At 44.4% G+C, this 24,615-nt stretch overlaps 1 protein-coding gene across 1 annotated transcript in view; it reads right to left on the bottom strand.

The window, feature by feature from the left end:
* The window catches only part of LOC124545280 (dynein axonemal intermediate chain 4-like), a 65,951-nt gene that overhangs the window by 27,088 nt on the left and 14,248 nt on the right, over positions 1-24,615 (bottom strand). Inside the window, exon 2 of the mRNA XM_047124205.1 lies at positions 5,953-7,224. Within this exon, the coding sequence (XP_046980161.1) occupies positions 5,953-7,224 (1,272 nt within the window). The remainder of the gene's footprint in view (positions 1-5,952; positions 7,225-24,615) is intronic.

Below are 24,615 nucleotides of genomic sequence, written 5' to 3'. Positions count from 1 at the left end.
TGCTGTACACACGGTACCTCTAATACCCAGTTTAAGCACGTCCTCTTGCATTGATGCATGCCTGTATTCGTCATGGCATTCTATCCACAAGTTCATCAAGGCACTGTTGGTCCAGATTGTCCCACTCCTCAACGGCGATTCGGCGTAGATCCCTCAGAGTGGTTCGTGGGTCACGTCCATAAACAGCCCTTCTCAACCTATCCCAGGCATGTTCGATAGGGATCATGTATGTAGAACATGCTGCCCACTCTAGTCGAGCAATGACATTATCCTGAAGGAAGTCATTCACAAGGTGTGCACGATAGGGGCGCGAATTGTCGTCCATGAAGAAGAATGCCTCGCCAATATGCTGCCGATATGGTTGCACTATCGGTCGGAGGATGGCATTCACGTATCGTACAGACGTTTCGCTGCCTTACATGACCACCAGCGGCGTACGTCGGCCCCACATAATGCCACGTCAAAACAGCAGGGAACCTCCAACTCGCTACACTCGCTGGACAGTGCGTCTAAGGCGTTCAGCTTGACCGGGTTGCTTCCAAACACGTCTCCCACTGTTGTCTGGTTGAAGGCATATGTGACATTCATCGGTGAAGAGTACGTGATGCGGTCCATTCGGCATGTTGTTGGTCCCATCTGCACCACGCTGCGTGGTGTCGTGGTTGCAAAGGTGGGCCTAGCCATGGACGTCGGGAGTGAAGTTGCGCATGATGCAGCCTGTTGCGCGCAGTTTGAAACGTAACACGACGTCCTGTGGCTGCACGAAAAGCATTATTCACCATTGGTGGCGTTGCTGTCAGGGTTCCTCCGAGCCGCAATCCGAAGGTAGCGGTCATCCACTGCAGTAGTAGCCCTTGGGCGGCCTGAGCGAGTCATGTCATCGACAGTTCCTGGTTCTCTGTATCTCCTCCATGTCCAAACAACATCGCTTTGGTTCACTCCGAGACGTCTGCACACCTCCCTTATTGAGAGTCCGTTCTGGCACAAAGCAACAACGCGGACGCGATCGAACCGTGGTATTGACCGTCTAGGCATGGTTGAACTACAGACAACACGAGCCGTGTACCTCCTTCCTGGTGGAATGACTGAACCTAATCGGCTGTCGGACCCCCTCCGTCTAATAGGCGCAGCTCATGCATGATTGTTTACATCTTTGGGTGGGTTTAGTGACATCTCTGGACAATCAAAGGGACTGTGTCTGTGATAGGGATCATTGGTATATCTGAACACTTCTTAAATAAGGAGATAATTCAGAGGCTTCCTTTACTAGGATACAGGTTGGCTGGCAGCCTTTCGAGGAGCTCTTTGCGGTGTGGGGGAGTAGCCATGTATGTGAAAAACGGCATCCCATTTGAGTCAATTGATGTTTCAAAGTACTGCACTGAAAAGGTGTTTGAATTTTGTGCAGGTGTGGTTAAATTTAATGGAGCTAAACTTCTAACTGTTGTTATTTATAGATCCCCAGACTCCGATTTCACAACATTTTTGCTAAAGCTAGAGGAGGTTCTTGGTTCACTTTATAGGAAATACAAAAAGTTATTTATGTGTGGTGACTTCAATATTTATTGTATAAGTGGTTGTGCAAGGAAGAGGATGCTGGTAGACCTCCTTAATTCATATAATCTTATTCAAACCGTATTCTTCCCAACGAGAGTGCAAGGGAACAGTAGAACAACCATAGACAACATTCTTGTTCATTCCTCATTACTAGAAGGCCATTCTGTTAGCAAAAAGGTGAATGGCCTTTCAGATCATGATGCACAAATTTTAACTCAAAAAGATTTTTGTGCTGCAACACGTGTTAAATATAGTCATCAGCTGTTTAGGAAAGCTGATCCAGTTGCTGTAGAGACCTTTGTAAACCTTATCAAGGAACAAGAGTGGCAAAATGTTTATAGCGCTGATACAGTAGACGATAAATATAATGCTTTTCTCAAGACTTTTCTCGTGCTCTTTGAAAGTTGCTTTCCGTTAGAACGCTCAAAACAGGGTACTAGCACAAACAGGCAGCCTGGGTGGCTGACTAGAGGGATAAGAATACCTTGTAGAACAAAGTGGCAATTATATCAAAACGTTAGAAACAGTCAAAATCTAAATGCAGCAGCCCATTACAAACAGTGTTGTAAGGTGCTTAAAAATGTTATTAGGAAGGCAAAAAGTATGTGGTATGCAGATAGAATAGCTAAGTCTCAGGATAAAATTAAAACCATATGGTCTGTCATAAAGGAAGTGGCTGGTCTGCAGAGACAGGTCGAGGATATAGAATCAGTGAATAGTGGGAATATCCATGTTACTGATAAGTCGCATATATGTACAGTATTTAATAATCACTTTCTGAATATAGCAGGTGAACTAAATAGAAACCTAGTCCCAACAGATAATCATATAGCGCTCTTAGAAAAAAGTGTTCCGAGACTGTTACCTGAAATACTCCTCCATGATACTGACAAGAGGGAGATTGAGTTAATAATTAAATCACTAAAGACCAAGAACTCTCATGGATATGACGGGGTATCTAGCAGAATACTGAAGTCTTGTTCTATGTATGTTAGCCCAGTACTTAGCCATATCTGTAACTTTTCCTTTAGGAGTGGTCGGTTTCCTGACCGATTAAAGTACTCGGTAGTGAAGCCACTTTATAAAAAGGGAGACATTGATAATGTTGACAATTTTAGACCTATTTCTATGCCATCGGTGTTTGCTAAAGTTATCGAGAAGGTTGTATATACAAGGTTACTGGAGCATTTAAATTCACATAATTTGCTGTCAAATGTTCAGTTTGGTTTTAGAAATGGTTTAACAACTGAAAATGCTATATTCTCTTTTCTCTGTGGGGTTTTGGACGGATTAAATAAAAGGTTACGAACGCTAGGTGTTTTCTTTGATTTAACGAAGGCTTTTGACTGTGTTGACCACAAAATATTACTGCAGAAGTTGGACCATTATGGAGTAAGGGGAGTAGCCTATAATTGGTTCGCCTCTTACTTTAAGAACAGAAAGCAGAAGGTAATTCTCCGCAAGAGTGAGAGTGGTAGTGATGTTCAGTCCCAATGGGGCACTGTTAAGTGGGGCGTTCCCCAAGGGTCGGTGCTGGGGCCACTGCTGTTTCCTATTTATATAAATGATATGCCATCTAGTATTACAGGTGATTCAAAAATATTTCTGTTTGCTGATGACACCAGCTTGGTAGTGAAGGATCTTGTGTGTAACATTGAAACAGTATCAAATAATGTAGTTTAAGAAATAAGTATGTGGCTTGTGGAAAATAATTTGATGCTAAATCACAGAAGACTCAGTTTTTACAGTTTCTAACTCACAATTCAACAAGAACCGATATTTTGATCAGACAGAATGGGCATATTATAAGCGAGACGGAACAGTTCAAGTTCCTAGGCGTTCGAATAGATAGTAAGCTGTTGTGGAAAGCCCATGTCCAGGATCTTGTTCAGAAACTAAATGCTGCTTTATTTACCAATAGAACAGTATCTGAAACAAGTGACACTTCAACACGAAAAGTAGTCTACTTCACATATTTTCATACGCTTATGTCGTATGGTATTATTTTTTGGGGTAATTCTTCTGATTCAAAAAGGGTATTTTTGGCTCAAAACGGGCTGTTCGAGCTATATGTGGTGTAAGTTCGAGAACCTCTTGTCGACCCCTATTCAATAGTCTGGGGATTCTGACATTGCCCTCACAGTATATATTTTCTTTAATGTCGTTTGTTGTTAGCAATATTAGCCTATTCCCAAGAGTTAGCAGCTTTCACTCAGTTAATACTAGGCAGAAATCAAATCTGCATGTGGAATGCACTTCCTTGACTCTTGTGCAGAAAGGAGTGCAGTATTCTGCTGCATCCATTTTCAATAAGCTACCACAAGAACTCAAAAATCTTAGCAGTAGCCCAAACTCTTTTAAGTCTAAACTGAAGAGTTTCCTCATGGCTCACTCCTTCTATTCTGTCGAGGAGGTCATGGAAGAGCTAAAAAATTAAGCAAATTCCAGTGTTACATTGTTGATTTTCTTCATTTAAACTTACGACTTGTCACCTGAATATGTTTTTTTATATTTCATTTTATCTGTTTCTAATATCGTGTTACAATTTCATGTATTGACTCGTTCGATGACCATGGAGACTTCTCCTTAATTTGGTCCCACGGAACAATAAATAAATAAATAAAATACAACATCCACAGTCAACGTCTATCTTCAGGAGTCCTGGGAACCAGGGTGATGCAAATTTTTTTTATATATATATGTATACAGATATATCAAAGCTTACAGCAGAAAATATATATCTTCCCTTACAAGAGACAATATTACCGGGTGTGCCGGTACGAAATGAGCGTTTTTTTGTGAAAATGAACCTAATTTTGAATTGAAAAGTAAAAACATTTTATTCAAAGTACTGACCATTGCTTTCTATACATTTTGACCACCTTTCTGACAATTTGTGGACACCACGCCAATAGAAATGTTCGTCTTTTGAAGCAAACCAATTAGACACCCAATTTTCGACTTCTTCGTAGGAATCGAAGTGTTCCTCAGCCAATGCGTGTCCCATTGATGAAAACAAATGGTAGTCGGAAGGGGCCAAGTCTGGTGAATACGGCGGGTGGGGTAGCAGCTCCCAGCCAAGTGTTTTGATTGTATCCTGAACCAGTTTTGCTTTGTGTGCAGGTGCATTGTCGTTAAAAAAATTACTTTGCCATGTCTTCCAGCCCATTCTGGTCTTTTTTCGATCAATGCATTGTTCAAATTGATCATTTGTTGTCTGTAGCGATTAGTATTAACAGTTTCTCCGGGTTTTAGAAGCTCATGATACACCACACCTTTTTGACCCCAACAAACACAGAGCATTGTCTTCTTGCCGAATCGATCTGGTTTTGCAGTCGATGTTGATGGTTGTCCCGGATTAACCCATGATTTTTCCCGTTTAGGATTCTTAAAATAAATCGATTTTTCATTGTCAGTAACAATTCAATGCAAAATTGATTTTCTTTCATGTCTTTGAAGAAAAATTTGACAAATGATTTTTCGGTTTTCCATCTGTCTTTCATTCAATTATGTGGCAACCATTTTCCACACTTTTGGTACTTTCCCATAGCTTTCAAACGGTCACAAATTGTTTGCTGAGCAACATTTAGCATTGCTGCCATTTGCTTCTGATTCAAAGTATCATCTTCATCCAATATTGCTCGCAATTCGGTATCTTCGAGCTTTTTTGGTGGTCTTCCACATTCTTCATTTCTTACATCAAAATCATTTTTTCTGAACCGTTGAAACCATCTTTTGCATGTTGCTTCTGATAGAGCATGATCACCATATGCCTCGACAAGCATTCGATGCGACTCTGCAGCACTTTTTTTCAAATGAAAACAAAAAATTAATGCTTTCCGTAAATCATATCTTTCTGGTACAAACTTCGACACAGTTAACACGATGAAAACATATGATGTTGCTTTTTCCATGACTTGATGTATACTAAATATCTTTGACAGATGTCACACCAACCAAAAAAAAAAAAAAAATTAAGGCTCGTTCACAACAAATGTTCCCTATCGACACATTTGTATCTTAACGCTCATTTAATACCGGTACACGTATAGCTTCAGCACTTACACAGTGAATGTATCTATGAGCCACAAAAATTTCAAAAATTTTGCTTGGATAGTTTTGAGATAACGTACCTTATACAAAACCTAATTTTACATTATCCAGTTAGAGATTTGCGTTTCCCCTCAACATTGCTCTAAATATTAAAAGCTGATGTTTTCGAGTTTTGATTTATAAGCGCTTTAGGGAGTTAATTCCCGGGTACTGATCTTAAAATCTTAATAAGTATGAAGAAAATCGAGCCAGTCTGAGTCCCTTGTAAGATAAAAACCAACAGAACACTCGTGTAAGAGATGGGGGGACGCAGGAGAAGTGAAATACTGAAGGGACAGTTACCTTCGACGCGGGCGAGCCGCATCATGGGGAGACAGGTGAAGTCGCGGATGCCGGTGTACTTGTGGACGCGGCCGTCCTGCGTGGTGGCGACCAGGTACTCGCCGAACCAGGCGAGCTGCCAGACGGGGCTGAAGGAGCCGGCGACGAGGCGGTCTGCGCTGGCGAGCGGCCGGCCGTGGCGCGCCGTCGTGTCGAGCAGCAGCACGCCGCCGTCGTAGCGGCCCACCGCCAGCAGGTTGGGCCGCAGCTCCGAGAAGGCGAGCGCCGTCACCGCGGGGCCCATCTCGTACAGCCGCTCCGGCCGCGTCGGGTTCTTCACGCTCCACACGGCCACCGCGCCCGCCGTCTCGTCCGAGTACTGGAACTTGCCGTAGCCCACGGCCAGCAGGTTGCTGTCGGCCGCGTTCCAGCACATGGCCGTCACGCTCTTCCCCTTCACTTCCGGGCACGTGAACGTCCACAGCAAGTGCAGCCCGTACTTGAACTCCACTTCCATCCGCAGCGGGTCGGCCTGCATCAGCTCCTTGAACACCTTCTGTTCGAAGTCGTAGAAGTTGCTGTCGAGGATCCTCTCCACCTGCGAGCAGGCGTCCTGGAACGCGTCCGTCTTGACGATCGAAGCGAGCTGGTCCTCCGGCTCGAGCCTCTGGCTCTCCGACATGGGGAGGGACGCGTTGGACTGCGGCAGCGAGACGTCACTCGTCTTTTCCCGCAGGATGGTCGTGAGCCCGCCGGTGCGGGCTGCCGGGCGCTTTAGCATCGTGGCGTACGTGTCGTAGATGTCCCAGACGCTGGCGAAGTCGCAGCTGTTGTTCCTGAAGAGGCGGGCCGTCAGAGCGACGGCGGTCTTCCTCATCATGCTGACCGTCTGCATCTCCATGGTGCTCCTCTTCCTCATCCTGCCCTTGCCCTGCGTCAGGTACTCGTACAACTCGTTGTCCCGGCGAACGGCCTCTCCGAGCGGCGACTCGGCCACGCAGCTGACGCTGGGCCGCGAGAGGAGGAAGAAGGTGTCCGTCTCGGTCAAAACGGCCGTCTTAGCGGACTCTGCAGCGGCGGCCTCCTCGATGGCGCCTCTAGCTTCGGGCTCCGCCGGTAGGTAGAACTGCGACGGCACGTCGTCGACCTTGCCACTGCTTTCGGCTATGAAGTCGCTGCACGCGATCGACGCGTCTTCGATGGTGTGAGTGAACAGCGACTGGTAGATGGATACCGTCGAGCTGAAGACGCTGGTGGCGCTTATGCCGCTCATGGCACTCAGAAAATCCGAGCCTAGAAGTTGAAAATGAAAGAGGAAGTTATATTAGGAACTAACGTGCCGTCGACGATGGTGACATTACAAATAGAGCATATACTGAGTCGAAACAAGGCCCCGGGAGTAGACAACATTCCATTGGAACTGCTGACAGCCTTGGGAGAGCCAGTCCTGACAAAACTCTACCATCTGGTGAGCAGGATGTATGAGACAGGCGAAATACCCTCAGACTTCAAGAAGAATATACTAATTCCAATCCCAAAGAAAGCAGGTGTTGACAGATGTGAAAATTACCGAACTATCGGTTTAATAAGTCACGGATGCAAAATACTAACACGAATTCTTTACAGACGAATGGAAAAACTGGCAGAAGCCGACCCCGGGGAAGATCAGTTTGGATCCCGTAGAAATGTTGGAACACGTGAGGCAATACTGACCTTACGACCTATCTTAGAAGAAAGATTAAGGAAAGGCAAACCTACGTTTCTAGCATTTGTAGGCTTAGAGAAAGCTTTTCTCAATGTTGACTGGAATACTCTCTTTCAAATTCTAAAGGTGGCAGGGGTAAAATACAGGGAGCGAAAGGCTATTTACAATTTGTACAGAAACCAGATGGCAGTTATAAGAGTCGAGGGACACGAAAGGGAAGCAGTGCTTGGGAAGGGAGTGAGACAGGGTTGTAGCCTCTCCCCGATGTTAATCAATCTGTATATTGAGCAAGCAGTAAGGGAAACAAAAGAAAAATTCGGAGTAGGTATTAAAATCCATGGAGAAGTAATAAAACTTTGAGGTTCGACGATGACATCGTAATTCTGTCAGAAACAGCAAAGGACTTGGAAAAGCAGTAGAACGGAATGGACAGTGTCTTGAAAGGTGGATATAAGATGAACATCAACAAAAGCAAAACGAGGATGATGGAATGTAGTCGAATTAAGTCGGGTGATGCTGAGGGAATTAGATTAGGAAATGAGACACTTAAAGTAGTAAAGGAGTTTTGCTATTTGGGGAGCAAAATAACTGATGATGGTCGAAGTAGAGAGGATATAAAATGTAGACTGGCAATGGCAAGGAAAGCGTTTCTGAAGAAGAGAAATTTGTTAACATAGAGTATAGATTTAAGCGTCAGGAAGCCGTTTCTGAAAGTGTTTGAGTGGAGTGTAGCCATATATGGAAGTGAAACATGGACGATAAATAGTTTGGACAAGAAGAGAATAGAAGCTTTCGAAATGTGGTGCTACAAAAGAATGCTGAAGATTAGATGGGTAGATCACAAACTAATGAGGAGGTATTGAGTAGAATTTGAGAGAAGAGAAATTTGTGACACAACTTGACAAGAAGAAGGGACCGGTTGGTAGGACATGTTCTGAGGTATCAAGGGATCACAAATATTGCATTGGAGGGCAGCGTGGAGGGTAAAAATTGTAGAGGGAGGCCAACAGATGAATACACTAAGCAGATTCAGAAGGGTGTAGGATGCAGTAAGTACTGGGAGATGAAGAAGCTTCCACAGGATAGAGTAGCATGGAGAGCTGGATCAAACCAGTCTCAGGACTGAAGACCACAACAACAACTGTGACGGGGCAAGCATGGAGATGGAAGCACGCGGTTTAGCCTGATGAAGCTCAAGTACATCTCAGGTATTCTGTTCGAAACGCACTAACTGATACCTACACCTTCGTCACCTGCTCCTTCCCTCGAACTCATATCGTTTGGATCTTAATCTGCGGGATTGCCTAGAGTAATTACACTCCTGGAAATTGAAATAAGAACACCGTGAATTCATTGTCCCAGGAAGGGGAAACTTTATTGACACATTCCTGGGGTCAGATACATCACATGATCACACTGACAGAACCACAGGCACATAGACACAGGCAACAGAGCATGCACAATGTCGGCACTAGTACAGTGTATATCCACCTTTCGCAGCAATGCAGGCTGCCATTCTCCCATGGAGACGATCGTAGAGATGCTGGATGTAGTCCTGTGGAACGGCTTGCCATGCCATTTCCACCTGGCGCCTCAGTTGGACCAGCGTTCGTGCTGGACGTGCAGACCGCGTGAGACGACGCTTCATCCAGTCCCAAACATGCTCAATGGGGGACAGATCCGGAGATCTTGCTGGCCAGGGTAGTTGACTTACACCTTCTAGAGCACGTTGGGTGGCACGGGATACATGCGGACGTGCATTGTCCTGTTGGAACAGCAAGTTCCCTTGCCGGTCTAGGAATGGTAGAACGATGGGTTCGATGACGGTTTGGATGTACCGTGCACTATTCAGTGTCCCCTCGACGATCACCAGTGGTGTACGGCCAGTGTAGGAGATCGCTCCCCACACCATGATGCCGGGTGTTGGCCCTGTGTGCCTCGGTCGTATGCAGTCCTGATTGTGGCGCTCACCTGCACGGCGCCAAACACGCATACGACCATCATTGGCACCAAGGCAGAAGCGACTCTCATCGCTGAAGACGACACGTCTCCATTCGTCCCTCCATTCACGCCTGTCGCGACACCACTGGAGGCGGGCTGCACGATGTTGGGGCGTGAGCGGAAGACGGCCTGACGGTGTGCGGGACCGTAGCCCAGCTTCATGGAGACGGTTGCGAATGGTCCTCGCCGATACCCCAGGAGCAACAGTGTCCCTAATTTGCTGGGAAGTGGCGGTGCGGTCCCCTACGGCACTGCGTAGGATCCTACGGTCTTGGCGTGCATCCGTGCGTCGCTGCGGTCCGGTCCCAGGTCGACGGGCACTTGCACCTTCCGCCGACCACTGGCGACAACATCGATGTACTGTGGAGACCTCACGCCCCACGTGTTGAGCAATTCGGCGGTACGTCCACCCGGCCTCCCGCATGCCCACTATACGCCCTCGCTCAAAGTCCGTCAACTGCACATACGGTTCACGTCCACGCTGTCGCGGCATGCTACCAGTGTTAAAGACTGCGATGGAGCTCCGTATGCCACGGCAAACTGGCTGACACTGACGGCGGCGGTGCACAAATGCTGCGCAGCTAGCGCCATTCGACGGCCAACACCGCGGTTCCTGGTGTATCCGCTGTGCCGTGCGTGTGATCATTGCTTGTACAGCCCTCTCGCAGTGTCCGGAGCAAGTATGGTGGGTCTGACACACTGGTGTCAATGTGTTCTTTTTTCCATTTCCAGGAGTGTATTTTACGCAGCACAGACATTCCTAATTCGGAGACGCTTCATCAACAGGTCATGGAACGCAGTATAGCCGATCTTCTCAGTCCAAGGAAGTTTGAACGAGTGTGACAGTCCATGATGCGTTTGTTGACGCAAACGAAGGACACTGAACATTGATTATCAGATTTTGCATTGATAGCCTTATAAAATAGTGCACAGCAGTAACCAGCCACAATTTGGCGTTGGCTTACTTTACTGTGCAAGCACCCTTACCAGATGCTACCTTTCTCATTATTTTCAGACGGCTGGCATGCTTTTATCGAAACGCTTGGTACGCTGGTTTCCAGGCTAGCTACCGTTAAAAATAACCGCATAGAACATTTCTTTTTGTCGTCTTTCAACAAAGACTACGACTAGTCCACTCTTTATGTTTTCGCACACACTTATATTGGTCTTCATTACTATTCACGTTCGATGGACAACGACACAATTTTTAAGACGCACCACGTGTTTTGAATTCGCTATATTGCACTAAAATAAATACGGCGTGATATATCAGATGCAAACAAATACGCTGAGGTGACAAAAGCCATGGGATAACTCCTAATATCCTGCCGGACGTTCTTTTCCCCGGCGTAGTGCAGCAACTCGACGTAGCATGGACTCAACCAGTCGTTGGCAGTTTGCTGCAGGAATGTTGAGCCATGCACCTTGTATAGGCGTCCATAATTGCGAAAGTGTTACAGTACAGCATTTTTCGCACGAATTGACCTCTAGATCATGTCCCATAATTGTTCGATGGGATTCATGTCGGGCGATATGAGTGCCTAAATCATTCGCTCGAAATGTCCAGAATGTTCTTCCAATCAACAGCAAGCAGTTGTGTACCGGTGACATGGTGTGTTGTCATCCATAAAAGTTCCATCTTTGTTTGGAATGGCTGCAAATGGTCTCCAACTAGCAGAACATAACCATTTCCAGTCAATATACAACACCCTCAGTGGCATTGTAGCGAGAAGGAAGTACTTCTGTGGGCGGTATCACTAACCTGGTGTCTTGCTGCTTCGGTAAGTCCCTCGTAGCACAGTAGTAGCGCTCAGTCACCAGTTTCCATGTAGGTGGTGATTCTGCTGAAGTGGAGAGTTTAGGGATGCCAGTTGTTAATTGTCAACAACGTTTGTACTACGCTTGTTTTAATACAGAAACTGCTTTGTAACACGCGTCACAGAATCAGCATTTGTAATATGGCTGCTCTGGACTACGCCGTTATATTCGACCCTAACACATTAACACAGTTTTCTAACTTTAAATAATGATAGACATCCAAACCTTCAGCCAATGGGCGTTCAGATAGCTGTTGCTAGTCGGATCTGACGTCACGTTTGCGGACATTGTGACGGAAGTTTGTCTCGGAACACTGTCTCGGATTGTAAGATCCTTCTCCCAAATAGTCGGATATTGTCCCTTCTAGGGTTGCACAACATTGCCTCCTATGATTTCATCTCTAATGCTCCTTGCTGACACTTAATTGTTAAATGTGCATGTAGCCTGGCTGCTACTGAGCATTCCCGATCGCATAAATATGCCTAATACTTCGCTTAAACATGTGAAAGGAATGCACATATGCATTATAAATGATCGGTTCAGTTGGACCAGAGGATGCATTTCATTTCATGTAAACAAAGCTCACACCATTATGGAGCCACCATCAGCTTGTACTGTACCTTGTTGAGAACTTGGGTCCACAAATTTGTAGCGGTATTTTTGTCCACTTTTCGCTTACATCAGGAAATGCTTCCTTGCACATTTTTTTGGTATTCCCTCGTTTGTCACTGCTGATTTTTTCGTGAGATCTGCGCCACACTCGAACCGTACCATCAGCTCTTACCATCTGAAATAGGGACTCATCTGACCAGGCAAACATGGTCACGAGCCAAGGAGGCGATTTAGTAATGTTAGCAAACGCACTCGCGTCTGCCGTCTGCTGCCATAGCCCGTTGGCGCCAAATTTCGACGCACTGTCTCAACGGATACGTTCGTCGTATCCTCGCATTGATTTCTTGGTTATTTCAAGCAGTGTTGCCCGTCTGTTAGACGGGAAAACTCTTCGCAAACGTGGCTGCTCTCGGTCGTTAACTGAAGGCCGTCGGCCACTACGTGGTGAGAGGTAATGCCAGAAATTTGTTATTCTCGGTACACTCTTGACACTCTGGACCTCGGAATATTGAATTGTCTAACGACTTCCGAAATGTAATGTCCCATGCGTGTAGCTCCAACTAACATTCCGCTTTCAAAATCTGTTAATACCCATCGTGCGGCCATAATCACGCCAGAAACCTTTTCACATGAATCACTAGAGTGCAAATGATAGCTCCGCAATGGACTGTTCTTTTATAGCTAGTGTACGCGATAGTACCGTCATCGTAACTGCATATGTATAAGGGGTGTTCAAAAAGAAACGAGCCGGAGGCATAATTACAGAAAACAGTACCTGTATGTTAGAAGTATTTTCCCTGGCCGTTGAGACACTTGTCCCACTAAGACACAAGGCGGTGAATGGCTGCCTCATAAAATTCCCGGGGCTGCGATGTTAACCAGTTCCGCACGTACAGCTGGACGTCGTCGTCCGAGGTGAATCGTTTGCCCCTCAGAGCCTTCTTAAGGGGGCCAAAAATGGCGTAATCACAGGGAGAGAGGTCCGCACTGTATGGAGGGTGCCCGAGAACTTCCCATTAGAATTTCCGCCGGAGTGCCGCTATTGCGTTGGCCGTATGAGGCTTCGCATTGTCGTGGTGCAGAATGACCCCACGGGTGAGACTGCCTGGTCGTTCTGATTTGATCGCTTGGCGAAGGGTGGTCAAGGTTTGCGAGTGACGCTGGGCGTTCACTGTTGGCCCTTGCCGCAGGAAGTGAAGGGGGCCATCTTGATCAAAGAAGAACATCAGCACAGGGGCAAACGATTTACCTCGGACGACGCAGTCCAGCCGTACGTGCGGAACTGGGTAACATTGAAGCCCCGTGAATTTATGAGACAGCCATTCACCACCTTGTGTCACAATGGAACACGTGTCTCAACAGCCAGGGTCAATAATTCGAACATGCAGATACTGGTATCTGTAATTATGCCTCCGGCACGTTTCTTTTTGAACGCCCTTTATCCATATCGCGTCTCCTGACTTTTGTCACCTCTGTGTGTAGAATCACCTGCACTTGTTTTCACCTGATATAAGCGAATCAAAGCGCGCAATGCTTCTGGACAACTTGTGTTGTTAACCAACTAACGCGGACGATACTGAAAACCATCATTTCGAGTCTGAATATTAATATAGGAACTCTAAACTAGTAACGGTGTTTTCCCAGCAACGTAAACAAAAACGCTGCTAGTTGCTGCTGTACAGTTTCAACATTCTGTGTCACAAAACAGTCACGGTTCTCTAATAATGTCATTATTTGACAAATTGGGTTTATGAAATGTTCTTTCGTTAAGGAAACTTAGGGAATCTCAAAGGACCCATTAGAGGCAGTATAGTGACTGTCAAAGGTGTACGTTTTCCAGTCTATTTATTTTGAAATCTTTCTGATGTAGTTGGGTAGCTTCATTGACCTTTTAGCACAGAAAAGTTTCACCCCTCCTTGAGGGCTTAAGTGAGGCAGGACTCTTGTGAAGACTTTTTGTAAATTTATCAGAACAAGAAAATGACTCCTGTTCACCAATATACATTTTCTTTGCAAACAGTGGTTTATATGTCGCGCATTTGTTTCGTGCAGCATCTCGCGAAGAGCTCGTGGGTTCCAGCCGAGGCCAACGTGAGTCTTCACGCAACGTTATGACTTCGTCGAAGGAACGTTTCAGTACATCTACGATAAACAGTCGAAACGCCCACATAACAATATCATATTAAATAAGAAACAGACCTAAACTACGTAATACTGAGATCACGATATTCACCGCTCAGTGAGTTAATTTTCAAGTAGAACGTTCAGTTGATAACGAATTTACTTTGTGAGTTTTTAACCTTCCGGGGCCGGCCGCTGTGATCGAGCGGTTCTAGGCGCTTCAGTCCGCTACGGTAGCAGGTTCGAATCCTGCCTCGGGCATGGATGTCTGTGATATCCTTAGGTTAGTTAGTTTTAAGTAGTTCTAAGTTATAGCGGACTGATGACCTCAGATGTTAAGTCCCATAGTGCTCAGAGCCATTTGAACCATTTAGCCTTCAGAATAACAAAAACGAAAATGAACAACCAGAACTTAATTCATCTGTGTGTGTGTGTGTGTGTGTGTGTGTGTGTGTGTGTGTGTCTGTGCGTGTATGGTGTGTGGTGTTTGTTTTTATATATATATATATATATATATATATATATATATATATATATGTGTGTGTGTGTGTGTGTGTGTGTGTGTGTGTGTGACCGGGCCAAATATCTCACGAAATAAGCCTCACGAAATATTACCCTGTATACAGGGTGTTACAAAAAGGTACGGCCAAACTTTCAGGAAACATTCCTCACACACGAAGAAAGAAAATATGTTATGTGGACGTGTGTCCGGAAACGCTTACTTTCCATGTTATAGCTCATTTTATTACTTCTCTTCAAATCACATTAATCATGGATTGGAAGCACACAGCAACAGAACATACCAGCGTGACTTCAAACAGTTTGTTACAGGATATGTTCAAAATGTCCTCCGTTAGCGAGAATACATGCATCCACCCTCCGTCGCATGGAATCCCTTATGCGCTGATGCAGCCCTGGAGAATGGCGTATTGTATCACAGCCGTCCACAATACGAGCACGAAGAGTCTCTACATTTGGTATCGGGGTTGCGTAGACAAGAGCTTTCAAATGCCCCCATAAATGAAAGTCAAGAGGGTTGAGGTCAGGAGAGCGTGGAGGCCATGGAATTGGCCCGCCTCTACCAATCCATCGGTCACCGAATCTGTTGTTGAGAAGCGTACGAACACTTCGACTGAAATGTGTAGGAGCTCCATCGTGCATGAACCACATGCTGTGTCGTACTTGTAAAGGCACATATTCTAGCAGCACAGGTAGAGTATCCCGTATGAAATCATGATAACGTGCTCAACTGAGCGTAGGTGGAAGAACATACTGACGAAACTAAAATGAGCTCTAACAGGGAAATTAAGCGTTTCCGGACACATGTCCACATAACATATTTTCTTTATTTGTGTGTGAGGAATGTTTCCTGAAAGTTTGGCCGTAGCTTTTTGTAACACCCTGTATATATATATATATATATATATATATATATGAAATATGCTATTCAATACCGTTTCAACCGCACGCGAGCTATGTGCCGGACATCTATCGTGTTGGTAGTACATCGCCATTCTGTCATGCAGTGAAACATCTTGTAGTAACATCGGTAGAACATTACGTAGGAAATCAGCACACATTGCACCATTTAGATATCCATCGACAAAATGGGGGCCAATTATCCTTCCTCCCATAATGCCGCACCATACATTAACCCGCCAAGGTCGCTACTGTTCCACTTGCCTCAGCCATCGTGGATCTTCCGTTGCCCAATAGTGCATATTACGCCGGTTTACGTTACCGCTGTTGGTGAATGACGCTTCGTCGCTAAATAGAACGCGTGCAAAAAATCAGTCATCGTCCCGTAATTTCTCTTGTGCCCAGTGGCAGAACTGTACACGATGTACAAAGTCGTTGCCATGCAATTCCTGGTGCATAAAAATATGGTACGGGTGCAACCGATGTTGATGTAGCGTTCTCAACATCGACGTTTTCGAGGTTCCCGATTCTCGCGCAATTTGTTTGCTACTGATGTGCGCATTAACCGCGACAGCAGCTAAAACACCTTCTTGGGCATCATCATTTGTCGCAGGTCATGGTTGGCGTTTCACATGTGGCTGAACACTTCCTGTTTCCTTAAATAACGTAACTATCCGGCGAACGCTCCGGACTCTTGAATGATGTCGTCCACGATACCGAGCAGCATACATAGCACACGTCCGTTGGGCATTTTTCTCACAATAGCCATACATCAACACGATATCAACCTTTTCCGCAATTCGTAAACGGTCCATTTTAAAACGGGTAATGTATCACGAAGCAAATACCGTCCGCACTGGCGGAATGTTACTTGATACCACGTAGTTATACATTTGTGAGTATTCCAGCGCCATCTATCACAAAGCGAAAAAAGTGGTCCAACTAAAACATTCATATTTCTTTACGTACTACACAAGTATGTAATAAAAAATAGAGGTTCCTATTCAAAAAACGCATTTGATATCCGTTTGACCTATGGCAGCGCCATCTAGCGGGCCAACCATAGCGCCATCTGGTTTCCCCCTTTAAGATAGACGAGTTTCGTTCTTTGTAGTTTTTTCGTTTGATGCTTATTTCGTGAGATATTTGGCCCGGTCACTATCAATGGACCACCCTGTATATATATACTTTGTCTTCAAACTATTTCATTTTATTGCTATGAAGCATTAGCAGTGGTCTATAATGAAACAAATTTGTAGCGGTACTTTTTTGTCCATTTTTCCCTCACGTCAGGAAGTGTTTGCTTGCACATTTTTGAGGTATTCTCTCGTTTTTCACTGTTGTTTCTTGCCGAATTCCACATTGCTCACAAAAACAAATCTCAAAACGAAAACCAAAATCAGACTGATAGCAACAGTGTCGTATCTATCATCTCAGTAGCAATGACTGAGACATAACATATACCGGAATTACTGGCACTAGATTTGACATAAGATATAAAAAGCATACCTGGGATGGAATGCAAACAGTAGCGCAGGTACATTGTGCCGTGTTTCCGATAAAAAAAAACAGTATGGGACTGGGCAAGAAACAACACTGTCAAACGAGACAATACCTCAAAAATTTGCAAGCAGACGACATCTCCAAATGCGCGCGGAAATCAAGCTTAAAATATCTAAGCAAATTCAACATCTTTTGTAACGAACTATTTTTAGAACTAGAAACCAAGTCAATTCATAAATATGTTTCATTACAGATGTTGATGGTGTTGAGACAGCAACCAGCCACAAATTTATTTTCAGTTCCTTTATTCAAAAGGTACCGTTACCGGTTTCGAATCATTACGCTTCATGTTCAGACGGTTTTCATACTTTCATTACAACATGTGGTGCGTCTTTTTACAGATCAATTGTCCTAAAATATAATAATACATAATTATAGACACGCCACACAGATGGTTGCGTTTAAGATTTTCATTGGATGTGACTTACGTGAAATGTCGGTTTGGAGTGTTTGTTTTCAGTTTTCGTCCAACAGTTGTGAATACATTCCCACTGCATTCTTATCGTTCTACACGTAAATTTTTCTCACTGAACACTTTAGATTTGTCACAGAATAGATTTCTAACATGCACTACGTATTTTGATACATACAAAGTGATTACAAAAATATGTGTGTCAAAAATGCTATGATATGTGACAGATCTAAAGTGTTCAGTGAGAAAAACTTACGTGTGCAACTATAAGAATGCAGTGGAAATGTGTTCACACCTGATGGACGAAAACTATGGAAACAAACACTCCAAACTGACATTTCACTTAAGTCACATCCAATGCAAATCTGTAACGCAAACATCTGTGTGGCGTGCTTTTATATTTTAGGACAATTGATCTGTAAAGAAAATGCATCACATGTTGTAATGAAAGCGTGAAAACCGTCTGAAGATGAATCGTAATGATCCGAAACCGGTAACGGTACTTTTTGAATAAAGGAACTGAAAATAAATTTGTGGCTGGTTGCTGTCTCAACACCATCAACATTTGTCTTCAAATAACAGCCACGGTCTCCAACCATGTCATCGTATGACAAAATTGCATGTTTCGTTACAGACCAGTGATAATGTTCTATCAATAACGACACAAATCTGTGTGACAAAACACGCATCCTTTCTTTTTTTTTTGTTGTTACAGATTTAAAATTCCTTTAATAATTACTCGTAAATAGTTGAACCGATGTTGTGTTGAATGATTTGTGTATAACGTATTTTTGTTACTGACTGAGACTGCTAAATAATATCTGCCCCCCAAAATACAGCAGGAATTTCATCAGTCTGGAAAATTTCTGTAAAACAGGAGTAATGTTTGATAATTAGCATGACTATTGGTAAACGTATTCATGACAGTTCTGCTCAGTCTTTCAGTGATATAGCACGCAGCTACCTCTAGGAAAATACCATATGGGTTTGTCGCATCGAATCCCTGCACCAGTATCAACCACCATTTGTGTGTGTGTGTGTGTGTGTGTGTGTGTGTGTGTGTGTGAAGGCAAGGGAGGGGGTAATGAGGTTTGCAGGTTTGATATGTGTGCTACTATGTTGATGGACTCATTAGTTAACGCCAACGTCTCATTAACTAAAGTTAAAAATAGGACCAGGGCATAATTTTTTTCGATACTGTTCAGCTGGAAACACGTCAGTTTTGCATATCCCGTGGAAGGATACTAGTATGTAGCCAACAACAAGTGAGGAATCACAATGTTTTCTCTTAGTACGAAGATTAAAAGCTTACAAAGTTTGAACATAAACTGCAGCCAGAGAGTAAGGTCAGTTTTGGACGTTAGAGGTTAGTTTAATTCGTTCCAAGCAAAACAAGTGGAAATAAATTTCTGCTGGTTCACCGTCAGTTTCTCAACTACACTACGTAGCTATAAACTGTGATTCAGAGTTGAGATGTCAGTTTTAATTAATCAGTTTCTCCATAGTGGGAAGGGATGAGATTATCAGCAAATCTAGATTACGAATGAATATCACTGCAGCTCCACTTGTATTTGATTAATTTGTTGACAAATCACAGACGGTTTTGGTCTCGTTGAAGCCATTGTGATGTGATAAATATTTGTTGATAATGTCTTCAATGAGACCGAAAGCAGGTTGCCAGTCGTCAACGAACAAACAGTTACAACTAGCAAGTTTGTTTGTGTGGCCATCCTCCGCAGCAATCATATAAATACTTGTTTTGTAAACAAAACTCCCTTTTCCTGCTGCTAGCTACTTTATTTATCCAATACGCGTTTCGCCTTCTCCTGTTCTAAGGCATCATCAGTGGGATCTATAACGATACAGTTTTGTTAGTTTTTTAGATTATCAAACAGTTCACTTTGCGACTTTTTTGTAAAAAAGTAATTACTTACGATTTGCTGATCTGCGTTTCCCCATATCTGGTCTGGAGGTCGCACTACCACTTTTATCATGCCATATAATCTCACCTTTGTGTTCTCACCTTCCACACATTGTTCATCATGTTTCTCACTCTTTTTTGTGGTGGACTGTTGTTCTTTTGTCACTCGATACAACTATTTCGTCGTACACTGTTTTTCACAACGTAAATATTGCAACTCCATTACGTGTTTCATGTTCTTTGGTATGTTTATCTATTTGTTGCCCACCTAACGAAGTATATGTTCGAGACTAACTTCTATTTACAATGTTTATACCGTGTGTGTATGAGAGAGAGAGAGAGGGGGATAGAGCCGACGAGTTCTTTTTTTTTGGGGGGGGGGGGGGGGAAGGGGGCGTGGGGGTGTACTAGCTGTTCGCAAGTGGTTGAAAACTTTGGTGACAGCTGTTTTGACTTTTCGTTTCAATATTCTGTAGAGGGATTCATCGATGAGTGAGTGTGAAGATGTTGGGTTCTATTATTATTATATTGGACAGTATTATTATATTAATACTTTTTGCGAACTTTATTCTATTATTTTGTCTATTAGTGTAAATAATGAATTGCTTGGCATGTGTACTTGGTCATTCAACAGGATTTTCCCCTCTGCTTTGGTTTTCTGTATGTGGTAATTTTCTTGCATGGTTATGAGGTGTTTTTTATTGTTGATTCTAATTATTTTCATGTCATCTTCTCTAGTGGTTGATTTGTGGTCATTTTCTCTTAGGTGTACTGCAAATGAGGAGTAGCTTGTCCCATATTTCCAGGCTCCCATGTGTTCTTTGTATCTGACATAAAATGTTCTCGCTGTTTGCCCTATGTATGTGCCTTCACAAGTGTTACACTGTAGCTAATATATACCTGCTTTCTGGTATATGTCTCTGTTCTCTGTCAGTTTTGGGGTGTACTTTTGTATAGAATTGTCTGTTGTGTATGCTGTGTTTATTCCCTGTCTTTTGAAAATCTTGGTGGTTTTATGAGTGAATTTGTGTGTGTATGTCATTGTGTACCATCTTGTGTTTTCTTTCATCTTTTAGTGATTATCCTGTGTAGCTGTTATGGGACTGCGTGTTTGTGTTTGGTTCTGTTGTGTTGTTGTCTGTGGTTTGGAGCTTTCCGCTTATATTTTACTTTTAATTTTGTAGTTTAGCTTTGTGACTGTGTTATTATTGTAACCATTATTTCTGGTACTGGTATGTTGGGATACATGTTTTCTGTATCAAATGTTTCCTATATGTTTATATATCAAATGTTTTCTACATCAAATGTATTCTAACATACCAGTACCAGAAATAATAGAAATTATAGATAAGAACCAGAAAACTTATAGTCAACTCCCTGATGAACAAAAAAAAAATGGCTCTGAGCACTATGGGACTCAACTGCTGAGGTCATTAGTCCCCTAGAACTTAGAACTAGTTAAACCTAACTAACCGAAGGACATCACAAACATCCATGCCCGAGGCAGGATTCGAACCTGCGACCGTAGTGGTCTTGCGGTTCCAGACTGCAGCGCCTTTAACCGCACGGCCACTTCGGGCGGCCCCTGATGAACAGATTAAGGAAATATGCACACTAATAAAGCTCATAACAGAACAAAATTACTTCCAATTCAATAATGAATTTTATTTACAAGAAGATTGATTACCAATGGGGTCTCCAGTTTCAGGAGCCTTAGCAAATATTTTTGTAAACCACATTGAACAGATCATTTTCACAAAAATAGTAGCAAAAGAATAAAACATATTACATTGGTTCAGGTATATGGATGACATCCTTTGCTTAATAGATGAACCACAAACAAAAACTGATATACTACATACTGACATCAACAGGATACATAAAAACGTAAAATTCACAATTGAAAGAGAACAGAAGAACCAAATTAACTTTCTGGATATTACAATCAAAAAACAAAACAATAAGCTTATGCTTGAAATTTACCGTAAACCCACAGCAACGGACATTATCATTTACCTCAATCACTTTTGGGGTTCACTTTAGTATTGGCTTGAAATACACTCCTGGAAATGGAAAAAAGAACACATTGACACCGGTGTGTCAGACCCACCATACTTGCTCCGGACACTGCGAGAGGGCTGTACAAGCAATGATCACACGCACGGCACAGCGGACACACCAGGAACCGCGGTGTTGGCCGTCGAATGGCGCTAGCTGCGCAGCATTTGTGCACCGCCGCCGTCAGTGTCAGCCAGTTTGCCGTGGCATACGGAGCTCCATCGCAGTCTTTAACACTGGTAGCATGCCGCGACAGCGTGGACGTGAACCGTATGTGCAGTTGACGGACTTTGAGCGAGGGCGTATAGTGGGCATGCGGGAGGCCGGGTGGACGTACCGCCGAATTGCTCAACACGTGGGGCGTGAGGTCTCCACAGTACATCGATGTTGTCGCCAGTGGTCGGCGGAAGGTGCACGTGCCCGTCGACCTGGGACCGGACCGCAGCGACGCACGGATGCACGCCAAGACCGTAGGATCGTACGCAGTGCCGTAGGGGACCGCACCGCCACTTCCCAGCAAATTAGGGACACTGTTGCTCCTGGGGTATCGGCGAGGACCATTCGCAACCGTCTCCATGAAGCTGGGCTACGGTCCCGCACACCGTTAGGCCGTCTTCCGCTCACGCCCCAACATCGTGCAGCCCGCCTCCAGTGGTGTCGCGACAGGCGTGAATGGAGGGACGAATGGAGACGTGTCGTCTTCAGCGATGAGAGTCGCTTCTGCCTTGGTGCCAATGATGGTCGTATGTGTGTTTGGCGCCGTGCAGGTGAGCGCCACAATCAGGACTGCATACGACCGAGGCACACAGGGCCAACACCCGGCATCATGGTGTGGGGAGCGATCTCCTACACTGGCCGTACACCACTGGTGATCGTCGAGGGGACACTGAATAGTGCACGGTACATCCAAACCGTCATCGAACCCATCGTTCTACCATTCCTAGACCGGCAAGGGAACTTGCTGTTCCAACAGGACAATGCACGTCCGCATGTATCCCGTGCCACCCAACGTGCTCTAGAAGGTGTACGTCAACTACCCTGGCCAGCAAGATCTCCGGATCTGTCCCCCATTGAGCATGTTTGGGACTGGATGAAGCGTCGTCTCACGCGGTCTGCACGTCCAGCACGAACGCTGGTCCAACTGAGGCGCCAGGTGGAAATGGCATGGCAAGCCGTTCCACAGGACTACATCCAGCATCTCTACGATCGTCTCCATGGGAGAATAGCAGCCTGCATTGCTGCGAAAGGTGGATATACACTGTACTAGTGCCGACATTGTGCATGCTCTGTTGCCTGTGTCTATGTGCCTGTGGTTCTGTCAGTGTGATCATGTGATGTAACTGACCCCAGGAATGTGTCAATAAAGTTTCCCCTTCCTGGGACAATGAATTCACGGTGTTCTTATTTCAATTTCCAGGAGTGTACGAGGATGATAAATCATCGCTTCCTGATTTGATGTCTTAATGGTCCATGAATGATTAGATGACCTTGGAAGTAGAGGATGTTCAAACAGATCCCATGATCTGAAATTTAAAGGCAGGTGAATCCCAGATCCAAGTATTTTTAAAAGTTTTCAGCATTCTTCATCAATTACAGAGACATGAGGCATCTTACAAATTAATTTTTCAAGCACAATCTTGGTCTCTTCTCCCTTGGCACACTGGACATATACATTACCATCTGATCCACTTCTTACTAACATAAGTTCCTGCTTCACATTAACCAGACTCCTCTTCATAACCTCAAAATATCCCATAAGCAATAGGTTTGTTTATAAATAATCTTCTGCTACCAGTCACGATTGTTTTATTTACTTTAAACAAACCTATTCTTTTCACAGTCCATATTTTGCATTGAAGGTCTTCCAGAGTTGCTAGTAACTAACAACGGACCTCAATTTGTTTCGGTAGAATTTGAGGGCTTTTGTGCAACAAATGGCATTCGTCACATCACCAGTGCTACTTTTCACCCTTAATCAAACGGAGAAGTGGAGCACTTTGTGCACACTTTGAAACAGTAAATGACAAGCTACGCATCCACCACACGCGGGAACAAGCTTCGGCGCTCTTCCTCTCGTGTCGCCACTCCCAGCCCTACAACGACCCTTCACCAGTGGAGTTGCTTCAGCTGCTGCGCCCATCGTGGCGGCTGGCGCTTACTCCGCCTACTCAGGCAATGTATTCCAGCGCCATCTATCACAAAGCGAAAAAAGTGGTCCAACTAAAACATTCATATTTCTTTAGGTACTACACAAGTATGTAATAAAAAATGGAGGTTCCTATTCAAAAAACGCATTTGACATCCGTTTGACCTATGGCAGCGCCATCTAGCGGGCCAACCATAGCGCCATCTGGCTTCTCCCTTCAAGCTAGACGAGTTTCGTTCTTTGTAGTTTCTTCGTTTGATGCTTATTTCGTGAGATATTTGGCCCGGTCACTATCAATGGACCACCCTGTATATATATACTTTGTCTTCAAACTATTTCATTTTATTGCTATGAAGCATTAGCAGTGGTCTATAATGAAACAAATTTGTAGCGGTATTTTTTTGTCCATTTTTCCCTCACATCAGGAAGTGTTTGCTTGCACATTTTTTTCTCTTTGTATGGCAGACAGAAGACCTGGGAGCATGGCAGTATTGTAAAATCATTAGCTACATCCATGTTTCTTGAACAGGTTCCAGGAGGTTTGCAGCAGCGGCACCCTAACCAACTTCGTCATTGTAATTTGCGTAACTCTGCAACCGAGTCTTTGGTTACAGATTCGTTGCCTTCCCAGATGATGCAGCCTGCACTCCATCTGGCGACCTTTGGTCCTGTGTGACCACTAGCAGGCCACAAACCCATAGACCTGGACGCGACACCTCACCCGGCACTGGGCAGACAACAGACGTCTCTCATGGATGGTCCACTCCAGTCTGTGGCCTACCAAGGGGTCGCTTCCACATCACAATGCCATTGCGGGTCAACACCATGAAGATTTCGCTCCATTGTCAGGTGATGGAGTTTGTCCTCCACTGTTTTTCGGCTGGCGGTCGCAAGGCAAATGCCGGGCA

This window comes from Schistocerca americana, chromosome 1 (genome assembly GCF_021461395.2).
Source record: "Schistocerca americana isolate TAMUIC-IGC-003095 chromosome 1, iqSchAmer2.1, whole genome shotgun sequence".
NCBI classification, from domain to species: Eukaryota; Metazoa; Arthropoda; class Insecta; order Orthoptera; family Acrididae; genus Schistocerca; species Schistocerca americana.
This window is presented reverse-complemented; position numbering and strand designations above follow the sequence as displayed.